Source organism: Vicia villosa, linkage group LG6 (genome assembly GCF_029867415.1).
Source record: "Vicia villosa cultivar HV-30 ecotype Madison, WI linkage group LG6, Vvil1.0, whole genome shotgun sequence".
Lineage (NCBI taxonomy): Eukaryota > Viridiplantae > Streptophyta > Magnoliopsida > Fabales > Fabaceae > Vicia > Vicia villosa.
The window spans coordinates 166,014,026-166,026,716 of NC_081185.1; the positions used below are offsets into that span (position 1 = coordinate 166,014,026).

Consider the following 12,691-nt stretch of genomic DNA (forward strand, 5'->3'; position numbering starts at 1 on the left):
TTGATTGTTCCTTAAGGGACTAGTTGGTCAGAATCCTTGAGAAGTCTAAGATTAGTGTGTCTTAGAGTCTGTACGTGAGTCACTTGCAGTTAGCTTGTGCATTGTATTAATCTTGAGATTATTGGATTAAGACCTTGTTTGATAAGGCAAAATCACCTTGGCGGGTGGACTAGATTAGCTTGATAATTTTCAAGTGAACTAGTATAAATATACCTTGTTCTTTCCTTCTTGCATATTTATCTTTATTATCAATAGTGAAATTTTAAAGGGGATTTTCTTAGAGAAGCGTTTGTTTTTAAAACCCAATTCAAACCTCCTATTTCTTGTGTTTTTTACACCTCCAACTTCCTCATGATCAAGGCTCTTGCAATATGTACACTTTCTAGGCCTTTGTTGATTGCCTACATAATTACCTTCTTCATTATTTGGGCAAAAGTGAATTTTATTTGTCTAATATCTATAATATGGATCAACTATAAAACAATGTGATTTTAGATAAAACATTATGGCGATAATTGATCCATGTAATCAACTCCACTTAATAGAATAAGACTTGATTATTATTTTTAAATATATTTAATGAAAACCACCCTCAAATCATAATATTTTAAATTGAATATATTAGTATACTACAAATTATATGTTTAATACCACTTTTAGTTTGAAAGTATTGTAATTATTTTATCTAGCTTTTCATTTTTTCAAACAGTTTTGTCTCCTTGTGTTTTCCAATTTTGTAATTTTGATAATAACTATTTTGAAAACAATTAGACAGAAGTAATGAATGTTTCTGAATAGAGGAACACATAGAATAGAATAGAATAGAACCCTTCATTTCATCTCTCATTGACTGACTCATAGTAATTACTCACAAGTCAGATACATAGTGCCACGCCCTCACTAGTTACTACTACTAGCACTGCCTTCTGCACCTCTCTCTGACTACATGGTGGTCCATCATAACCGAGTAGTGAACTTATGCCCATAAAAGAGACACATTTTGGGTATAGATTTCAAGTGAAGAGAAAAGTGAAAGCCAAATATGGATTGGAATATTATTGAGAGCACAAGACCCTTTGTTCCTCATCAAGACTCTTCCTTAAGCTTCTTCTACAACAACAACAACCCTTATTCAGGTAAGACAAAAACATTAGTCCTCAAAACATTTACCTTATTTTATACTCCAATGTTTTCTTTACTCCTCATAGTTTACAATTTTGGTATATCAATTATTCACTTTCTTTCTGACTTGTATTCAAGTTTTTTCCTCATTTTGATGTTTTCAAGTCACACCAAATACATCTATGAAGCACGAACATACATAGCACTAACATTAACAAAGAGACACCGGTTATAATTTTGAAAAAATAAATATATTAAACATAATCATAAGGCTATGTTTGGGAGTTTGGAGGGGAGGGGAGGGAAAGGCTTCCAAAAACGAAATTTAAAAAAAATATAGGAAAATATTTGACATTTATTGAAAAAATGATTTTGTTTAGAATGATAAAAGAGTCATTATCATTACTAAGTTTTTAATTTTCAGAATACTATAATAACCTAAAAGATATTTGGAAAATTTATGTAAACCCTTCAAAACCCTCCTTCAATACAATTTTTTAGTTCCCCTATTTTATGGGATTTTTGGTGTTATGCATAAACTCAAACCCTCCAAAACCCTCCTACCCAAAATCTTTTTATCCTTTTCACCCAATTCTTCCTATTTTCCAAAACCCTCCCCTCCCTTTCCCTCCAAACTCCCAAACATAGCCTAAGTGTTCGGTGTTATGTCAGTGTCCCGTCTTTTTTAGGAGGTGTAAGTGCTATAGAGCTTTTGACAACCTTTTACATATAATCTGAAACACACATAAAACATGTTTTATTTATCTTGGATATAATAATTCATGAGATTATGATGTGATCCCTGAAAAGAAAATGAAAAAAACTGTATGATATGTTTGTGTTGGAAAATTAGGAATGGAAGTGGGTCAAGGTGCATTAGGTGAAACACATCAGAGGTTGCTTCCAGCAATGGATGAAATGAACATTAATGGAAATAACTATAGAGAGAAGAAGAAGAGATTGACAAGTAACCAGATTGATTTGCTGGAGAGGTGTTTTCAAGAGGAAATAAAGTTAGAGCCTGAAAGGAAAATGAAGCTTTCAAGAGAGTTAGGGCTTCAACCTCGTCAAATTGCTGTTTGGTTTCAAAACAGGCGTACTAGGTGGAAGACTAAGCAGCTTGAACATTCCTATGATGTTCTTAAACAAGAGTTTGATGCTGTCTTCAAAGAAAAACAGAAACTTCAAGAAGAGGTAACTTTTTATGTTTGAATTAGAGGTTCATAGTTGAAAGAATTTGAAATAGTATATCACTCATCCAAACATACTCTTACATATTTGTTTATGCCTCTATGATCTCTCTTCTTTGATGTACCTCCTTGTATTTTGATTTTTACACCTATTAAAAAAATTGAATTACCCACATATATTAAAGGAAAAAAACATAAGTTTATTATGAAAAATGAGGAAATAATAAATTGAATAAAAAATTATCTAACTTTTAAATTTATATTATTGATTTAATGGTTAACACATATTCAAATAAACACTTGCGGGTAAGGAAGAGAAATATAGTGATTCGAATTTGAACATGTCTCTATACAATCAGAGTCGTCTCAAATTTTTAGATTATTTGGACAGGTTAGTTATAGTTTACCTATGACAATATAAATATAGGTCTTATTTAATCACGATTTAACTTGACAAATAATTTACGAGACTCTATTTATCTATAATTTAATTTTAAAAAAATTGAGGCCTTGTGCAGTAGGACGTATAAATTATTCTAATTAAATTCAAACTATTAAACTCTAATAAGTAGAATATATTTCTAATTTTTATGAAAAATATTTTTTTTTTAATATTCACAAGTCTATGGTTTATTGGTTGAACTATATGTATATATGCTATGCTTTGCCTTTAGAAGTTCAAAGACCTACTCCATTTAATTTTAAGAAGAGATCACTCCTACAATTCCATACATTAGATTTATATTTTCCTTACACATATCCTATATTATATTTTACACTTTTTTTAATAAAAAATATATATGAAAATTATGTATATCTATTTTTTCAATAATTTAGTGGCCAGAGAATCACACACTTTAAATATTAAAAAAAATCAAAAATTGTGACTTCTAGTTTGCACTATTTATACTATTTGACAAACAGTATAAATACATGTACAAAAACATTAATTATTAATTTTTTAACCTAGTTTTACCCGAACTGGTTGATTTGATTTCTGTAGCTAATACACCTGAACACACAGGTTATGAAGTTGAAAGGAAAGCTAAAAGAACAAGCCAACTTCAGGACACAATCATCCTACATTGAAGAAACAGTAGAAAGCACATCAGAAGGTCTACGATGTTCCAACAAGCCACTAGGAACACCAGATCAAGGCTTCAACAACACCAACAACAATAACAGCAGTACTTGTTTCACAGTTGAAGATTTTAACTCAGTTTCAATGCCTCCTCATCAATGTCACTGGCCAGTGTTACCTTATTATCCCTAATCTACACAATACAACTCAAGGCTTTAATAGAATTGAATTACTCAATGAGTAGTAGTTACTAGTTAGTGATTCATTGAAGTTTAATTTTTGTGTACTAGTAGTTAGGTATTAATGGTTTGAGGACTGACATTAGGATCTATTCAGAACTATAGTTGTTATGAGTTATGAGCCATCATAATAATTCATGGAAGGTTGGTAGGTTAAAAGTTAACTAGTAGTAGTAGTAGTTTCCAATTCTATTTTTAAGTTAAAAGTTTTACTATGTGGTATGGTATGTACTATGTACTATGTACTATGCTCTTTGGTTGGAAGAAAGTGACAGTTGAATACTGTTTTTTTTACAGTACTTTTCTTTTCATTTCACCACATTGTTTCTCAGAGAAAAAGACAGAAGATTCAGGAAGGACAGTTAGCTTAAATGTTGGATTTTTGTTTCTTGTTTTATTCTAAGAGAAAATTGTGAAAACTATGTAATGACAAAAACAGTGTGCAAGGGAACTTCAAAGTTGAATTGCAAAAATAAACTTGTTTTATTCTACCTAATGGACCACACAAAACTTTCACTAGCCGAGTCAAAGTATAATTAAGCTAGTTATTAAGATAAAGAGTGCGTTTGATTTGCAAAATATAAAGGGTTAGATAAAATAGTACTGAACCGTTTTGTCATCCCTAAACATCACTATATTTTCATCCGCTCAAAATTTGTTCTCATTTTTATAACGGTGTTGAGGATTCCAAATCAAGCCATTACACCGTTTCCTCTCATTTCATAATGTTTTCGTGGCCTTCAGATGATAATTTATAGTGGATGGTTGGAGATTACTAAGTTCAACAATGGAAATAAAGAGGCACATATGGTATAATCATGCTCTCTAAGATATAGATGAAATTCAACCTTGAAGTGTGTTGAACATGTGACTCTATATATAAGAGGGGAGTGAATTATAGGAGTTTGAAAAACGATAGTTTAAAACAAAATTGTTTTGTAGATCAGAGTTTAAAATATTTTAAATAAAAACGCTTGAATATTGCAGTGAAAAATCAAGGTAATGAAAATACGCATAAAGTAAATAGATAAGGTAAAAGAGATGACACTATGACTTATAGAGGTTCGGTCTAAACAAAGTGACTTACTCCTTTCCCCAAGATTTGATCTTGAGAGTATCCAATAATGCTTAATAGTTTTTAGTAGGTTAAGCACACAAACCCCCATATATAAGGGGAAATGAAGTTTTGGGTTTACTTCCAAATAAACAATGAACAACAGACTAAAGTCGTTAGTCTTAGTTCCAAATATAAGTCAAGCTTCGAGCGGTTAGTCCCAAAGATAAACCGAGATTTTATATGGACTTATCTTGAATCAATGTGGGGTTTTGAACAGAATATCCTTTAAGTTGAATCAGAGTTTTACACGGCCTGGCCATGAACCGAACTGAGATTTTACACCAGGATGATCTCGAACAAAGGAGAGTTTTTACACCAGGATGATCTCAAACCAACGAGAGCTTTTACACCATGATGATCCGAACCAAGGAGAGCTTTTACACCAGGCTAAGCTTTAAAATCAAAGAGAAGATTTTTTAATGGTTATCTTCAAAAACACATACAGAGTTTTTCTATTAGTGGCCCAGCTCATTAACCAAACGGTGACTTAATACTAAATCCCCCAAATAAAACTTTAGACGGGTTTAGCTTCGAATCCAAAGAAACACTTTCTTAGGAAGAAATATTCACTCAATAGAAAAATATCTCTTGGTGAATTTGAAAATTTACCTTCCAGAACAATTTTTCTCACTTAAATACAAGGACTTTCTTAAAGCACTGTGGCTAAATTAATGTGAGAGAAAGTAGAAAAATAATTTAGAAAAAGTGATGGGAATGAGATAGCAAACAATTCATGATGTGAAAAAGTTAACAGTGAGGCCTCTATTTATAGTCTAAAGGTTGGCACAAAAAGGAAACTATCCATGGGAATAATTAATGGCTCAATCGATTGGATCCTTATCCTAATCGAATGGATGACCAACATAATAAGTTATAATTTCCCATTTTGGGAAGATTTGATAGAGAGTTGTTAATCTTCTTCGAGACACTATTATAGTCTATTATGGACTCGATTTTCCCTTATCCAATCGATTTGGAAAATAGTTCAATCGATTGGAAAGTTCAAAATACTTGTCCTAATCATTTTGACAGTTTTCAATTTAACTTGCTAGGCTTTAGTGAGTGTTTTATTTAGCCGTATTACTTTATTTTTAAAGGTTTCGTGAGTGTTTCATTCATCCATATTACTTTACAAAAACACACTTGTGTTTTTACAAAACACTCATCACTCAAACATGATCAAGAGAACTTTCACACTTCCTCTCTTTCATACTCTGAAGATTTTAGACTTTCCGAATATACTATTCATATAAGCACTTGCTTGAGTCGACTTGGAGATGAAACTTGAGATGTCTTTAAGTTGGATGCCTTCATTGGTGGTCATTAAACCCTAGCTCTTTGGATTTATTCAGAGAAAGAGCTTTGATCAAATTGTCTTGTGCGTTTTTGACCGCTTAACATAATTGCTTGTCGTTATGTTTTAAGGACAAACTGAATCTCCATAATTTGTCATAAAACTACCATTAAGGTTAGGTTGTATCTTCACAAGTGGTCATCAATAAAAGAAAACCATGATAGGAATGACTTTCTTTATCTTTGATTACTTCTTGATTAAACCTACAAGGACATAGTTCCACATTCTCCCCTTTTTTGATGATGACAACATATCTCTCGAGGAGGTGGAAAAAGAAATAACAAGTAGGTAAAGATTGAGTGCCTAAACTCCACTTCCAATGAGTAGTGAGTATACTCTACTCCGCTTAAGAATATACTTCTTCCCCCTTTGTCATAATAAAAATAATGTTAGAGATGTCTAGAGGAAATTTAAAATGCAAGCACATAATCACATAAGCAATTAGAATTGGAAAACAACACACTTCATTGATTCAAATTATATTGGAATTCACAGTACATAAAGAAGGGAAATTTCAGGAATAGAAACAACGCAAAAATTGAGAAGCAAACACACTTGAAAAACTAAAACACGTAAGTAAGATTATTCTTCATTATCGGCTAATAATCCTGGAGGTAGTTCTCTCCGATATTGGGAGAAAATGTGAGCCAGGAAGTTGATGTTGTTATTTGTCTTTTCTTGTCTCTTGATTGTGTTCTTGAGTAGGCCTTCAGCAGAGAGTAGTTCAGGGATATCATAGTCTAAATCTTCAAGGTTCATAGGTGTTTCTTGATTTTCCATCTTTCTCTTCTTTCCTTTGGAAGGGTTTTTCAATTACCTTTCCATCAATGATCTCATACATCATTATTAAGGGTCACTTCTCCTATTTTTGTCACATTTTCTTCAAATTCTTTAGTCTTTAGGTTGGAACCGGTGGGTTCCAAGATGTTTGTGACAAAGTTACCATATGGTAAGTACATTCCTTTTCGCTTGTTTGCCAACATATATTGAATTACTTCACTTGGTCAGTTGGTTTTGATTTTGTTAGCAATCATCCATTTAGTTCCAACATCAAATCTAGTTATTGTGACTAAAATTGTTTTTCCTTGTAAAGAGTATGTGATTTGTAACATTGTGAATTAGAAGAATTTCATGGAAAATCGAAGCCATAGTGAAAGGACAAATAACCAGGGATGTTGCGTTTTTCAAGAAAGAGGACTCATCATTTTTGAAGTTGAGATCGTTTTATTGATTTTCTAGCTTGAAGATAGGTCTTTCATGGGGAAGATCTAAGATATTTGCAAATTCTTCCGGAGATAGAGATATATTTTGCCTTTTTACTTCAAAGTAAATTATTCCATCAGTAAAATAGAGGTTTGAGAAGAACATTTTTACCAATGATGGATATACCATTCTTGAAGGGCTTCAGAGGAATGTGGATAATTTTAAATCTTCAAAGATCTTGAAGAATTCACATTCCTTGAAGACTTTATAATCTAAAGTCTTGGAAAAATCTTCCTTCTTGTTGAAATGTGAAATCATCAATGAGATAGATAGAGATCAATCTCAACCTCCTAGGTGTCATGGTAATGGAGAAATTAAAGTAATAATCTCACACGCACAATGAGAGAAAGATAAAACATTATATGCAAAAGAATGAGGGAGGGTTACCTATTTATTGTTGAGCTCCTGACAACTTTGAGCGTGTAAACCTTACACAAAATAAATGCGGATTGTGCACAATAAAAATTAGAACTAAATCTTACCAATCAATTTGATTAAGGCTCCAATCGATTTGGTCATCTAATTTTCAGAGATATTGAGAAATTTGTATTAATGTACATATTTTATTAACTTAGAGGTGAAGTTTTTATCAAATTAATTTAAAAATTTAAGCACCAAGGTGATCCAATGGATTTGCTTTTGGACCCAATTGATTGGGATTTTGCATGTTATCCTTCTTGATGTTTTTTTGGGCCTTGTGCTGGATTTTTCTTTGGCTTTCTCACTTTTTGCACTTATTTGCACCCTTTATATAAAAATGTTAGAGAGATCATATACTTGGTTAGCTAGAAACATTTTAAAATGATGAGCAAAAGTTAAATTGTTAGAGTTATTTTTATTATTATATCCTCATTTATTTTCTCTTTCTAAATAACTTCAATTATAAGCTCTTTTTTTTTCAATAACTAATTGAGAAAATGATTAATCTTATCGAAGATAAGATGGAGTTATGGATTTTTCAATAACTAATTGAGAAAATAATTAATCTTATAGAAAATGTGAAGTGCAGTTATGGAAAAAATAAAAATATAATTGATAAATTATAACATAAACTTAAATAAAAATAGTTTTTTTTAAAACCGACACTTAAAAATAAACTGACTAATTGATTTCTCATTAGCATACCTATCTAAAACATATACATAAATTGATTTCTCATTAGCATACCTATCTAAAACATATACATAAATTGATTTCTCATACCTATTTAAAACATATACATACAAAGAAAAAAATTGTTGCTCATTTATTTGAATTAGATTTTGCACAAAAATTACACCCTAATAACATAATTAATTAACAAGCAAATAAGCCTACAAAATTGACTTTAATCTATTATATAATAGGAGGAATTATAATGGGTGGAATCAAATGAATATGGTTGAGATGTTAATATTTTTAGAGTTCATCTATATCATCCACTAACTATATAAATAAAAATTTAGATTGATATTAAATTTAATAATCAACTATTAAGTCACTATAAAACTATATTAATTTTTATATGTGAGATGCAACAAGTGAATATTATTTGATTATTGTTGATAATTATTGTAGTTTAAAGAAGTAATTCATAGTAAATTAGTATGAATATTTCTTTTATATTTGTTGTGTTTTTTATGAAAAACATTTGCAACATTTTACTATTACTTTGTATCTAATGAAAAAAATAATAATTGATACTTTCAAACTAATTAAAAAAACAAAATAAGACCTAAAAAAGTACTAATGGAAAAAGTATTTATCATTTTGAAAGATTCAAATTCACATTTGACCTAGGATTTTTTTCATAATTTTTTAATTTTATATCTTCATAAATTTCGAGAAATAGTTATAAATAAATAAATCTAAGAACTTTGATAGAAATAAAAAACATAAAATTAATTAAATTATGATTATATTTTAATTTATATTTTTAGGAAATTTAATTTTACCTAAGATTACTAACATTTGATAATTAAAGTAATTAAAATCATATCATATAGACATTATTTTAACTATTTTTAAAAGCACGGAAATAATATCATCTCACAAAAGTAGTAATCTTGACAAACTTAATCAAGAAAAGAGAATAATATATCTATCATCAAGAACTTGATATAAAATTTCATTATTTGAATATTTGACTATTCAAAATAAAAATTGCATAAAATTTATAAATATGTCAAACTTATATGGAATGTCCTCCCACACTTAATATGTAGAATTGTAAAATTATAAAAAAGACTTAATATAGTTTATTTTTTAACATAAAAAAAAATCTTAAGTAATAGAAAATAAATGACAAAATTTATAAAGTTTATTTAGATCGATATTTTTTGCATCTAAAAAATTTATAATAAAGAAGTTGGAACAATAAATAAGTTGCATTTTTAAAAAAATATTGTTTTACCATATGCATATATTATCTACATGGTCACCGTGTAGAAAGAACCATCAAAAGATGTTCATATTTATATAAAAAAATAAAACATATAAATTGAAGTATATAAATGATACATATAAAATGAGTTGTATACCATACAATTGTACATAGTTAATGTATGAATTAAATTGTATGATAATATAATATGAGTGAACTTTTTTATTAGAGATGTTTTGTATGATGTTAAAATATTAAGACAACTTTAGCATTTTCTATATTGAACGGTATTTCTGAGTCTTAATGTGTATCTCAGTGTTAGAAAATTTAAAATGCATTTAGAAAAAGTTTATGCATCAAAAATCATTTTTAATGTGAAAAACAGACTTATGTGTCGACACATACGTGCTATCAGTCGACACATGTGAATTATTATTAAAATTTGTAGCCTCTGCTTAGATGTGTCGACACATGAAGGCTTTCAAGTTGACACATAGAAGAAAAGTTTCTTCTATGAGTCAACACATGCATAAGTTGAATGCGTCGGCACATGCTGCTCAATTTTAAAGTTTGTAGCGTTTATTTCTCATGAGTCGATACATAATCTTGTATAGGTCAACACATGAATCAATATGAGTCGATACATGACTTATATGTGCCGACACATGCAGCGTATTTTTTGAAAAATTGAATTCTTTTCTAAACTTTTAGTTTCTCTTCTTTGTTCCAACTTTCACACATATAAATACCTCATACATGCATCATTTGAAAGTTGATGAAACCATAAACATATAAAGAGTTCTCTTCATCTTCAACCTCACATCTAGGGGTGGCAAACGGGCATGCCCGCCCCGCAAAAGCCCGCGAAAAAACGGGGCGGGGCAGGGCGGGCATATTTAATTGTGCAGGTTTAAAACCTTGCCCCGCCCCGCAAAAAAGTGAGGGCGGGGCAGGGAAAGACCGCGGGCATTGAACCTTTTAGGCCTAAAAATAGTAAAATTGTATGAAAAAGATAATGCCCGCAAAAGCACGCAAAAAATGGGGCGGGGCGAGGCGGACACATTAAAGGGAGTGGGCCTAAAACCTTGTCCCGCCCCGCGTAAAAGTGCAGGCAAAACGGGCTTTCCCCGCGGGCCGGACCCGTTTTGCCACCCCTACTCACATCTATACATACACACAAACAAAGTACACATAATTATTATTTGTTTAGGTGCCATCTAGATTTAGTGTTTATAACGTCCAATTTAGGTTGTTGAATTGTAAATGGGAAAAACCAATTAGGGTTTGCCCTCCAATATCAAGGTGTTGATTTGGGGGTTTTGCACAAGACTTCGCAATATTCTCATATCCGCACTTGGTGTTGATGAATATTGTCGTATTTCCCATTGTGAAACCGAAAAAGTTATGTAGGGCGCATTACAAGTTACCCATGAGGGAACTAATGAATTCAAATAAGCTAGAGTCAATACATTAAACCAAGAGTTTGAAATATTACGTATGAAGCATGGTGAAACTATTGCTGGAATGCAAAAGAGGTTCACTCATCTCGTAAACTATTTGAATGCACTTGGTAAGTCGGTTTCTAATAAAATCGTTATTAATAAATTTTGTACCACTCTTCATGACCCTACACTACTCTCCTCATTTATAGTCTGACCATTTCTTTTCATAATATCAGTGTCATTACCTTCAACCTTGTCACCACCTCTTCCACGTGACAAATATAGAAGGTGAAATCCTTCATATTCTATCTGGTACATTCTTCCTTTAATGGAGAATATTTTCACTAATGGTTTTGTCAAGTCTATTCTACACAAATTCTCACATATTTTCCTCAATCCACTTGCAACATGTTCTTGTCCATTTTCATTGTTTTACCAATCGTGTTTCCAGTGTTTTACAATATCCTTGCATCATAGTATTCTATTGGCAACCTTGCTACATGAATCCAAACTGCTACTTCCTTGATAGTGTCTCTCTCTTTGTGAAAATCTTGGCTCCAACCGTTTACTGTCAAGTAATAATCATAGATAAACCATGGACCATCAGAGAGCGCTACACTTTTGTCATATTCATGTGAAAATACTGCTAGATAGTAATTATTTCCAAGACCCACGTTGTTTTCAGCCTAGTCTTCAATGTCTTGTACCCTACCTTCCTCCATAAAAGCTTAACAATGACACCTCTCCTCCAAGGATGCTGGATGTGTTTTTCCTCATCTTTTGTGAGTACAAACATTGGACAATCATAGCCTCCCACCTGAATCTCTTCAACTTTGACTCACGGTCCTTCTTGATCAACCTCTAACTTTGCATCACTTATCTCATTATATATTTCCTTTTGATCTTCCCCCATTTTTCCAACAACGGTGTCTCTGTAAGACTTGGAACCACTGCTTGAGAAGTCCTCGTCGCCTTCCTTTCCTCTTTTTTTTGTTTCACGCTTTCGGATTCCCTTCTTCTATGTGCTTCGACTTGTTTGTTGGAACAAACCCCGGTGGTGGCCGATTCCTTCTTAATAAACCCTAACAGAGCGCAAAAAGTTCAGCATGATTTATTCCGTGTCACTTTTGAACAATGTTAAATGTTATTGGAAATTTGACTATAAAATGTTTAATAAATGTCTTTTTTTAAAATTAAATTTTTATTTTAGATTGTTGACTTATTATAGATTTTAGATGATTAAATATGAACATATAAATGATGATTTTTTATATTTTAAGTGGTCTCATTATTCATGTATTTTATTGTCTTTACAAATATTTTTATGTTTATTTTTTTTACACTTTTAACAAAAAAATTTAAATAGTTTAATTAATATTGTTTTGGAAAAATATTAGTGAGGTCCACCCGCCAACACGCGGGTCTGTCACAAATAAGGGTGGGCTGAAATTTTCAACCCAACACATCTAGTTTGTTCGCCTTGCCCCACCTCTTGCAAAACGAATTCTTGATGGGACGGGT

At 31.3% G+C, this 12,691-nt stretch overlaps 1 protein-coding gene across 1 annotated transcript; it reads left to right on the forward strand.

The window, feature by feature from the left end:
• The first annotated feature begins 1,005 nt into the window (after positions 1–1,005).
• LOC131613121 (putative homeobox-leucine zipper protein ATHB-51) lies at positions 1,006–3,928 on the forward strand. Its single transcript, XM_058884825.1, has 3 exons — positions 1,006–1,136; positions 1,976–2,316; positions 3,337–3,928. The coding sequence occupies exons 1-3, from the start codon at positions 1,043–1,045 to the stop codon at positions 3,583–3,585; spliced, it is 684 nt and encodes a 227-aa protein (XP_058740808.1). The 5' UTR covers positions 1,006–1,042; the 3' UTR covers positions 3,586–3,928.
• Positions 3,929–12,691: the final 8,763 nt, after the last annotated feature.

What these genes read in the sequence shown, in the direction of transcription:
- LOC131613121 (XM_058884825.1), top strand. Translation starts at nt 1,043, where the DNA reads ATGGATTGGAATATTATTGAGAGCACAAGACCCTTTGTTCCTCATCAA. An exon ending in CAACAACAACCCTTATTCAG is followed by an intron (nt 1,137 to 1,975) that starts GTAAGACAAAAA and finishes TTGGAAAATTAG; the next exon opens with GAATGGAAGTGGGTCAAGGT. An exon ending in AACAGAAACTTCAAGAAGAG is followed by an intron (nt 2,317 to 3,336) that starts GTAACTTTTTAT and finishes CTGAACACACAG; the next exon opens with GTTATGAAGTTGAAAGGAAA.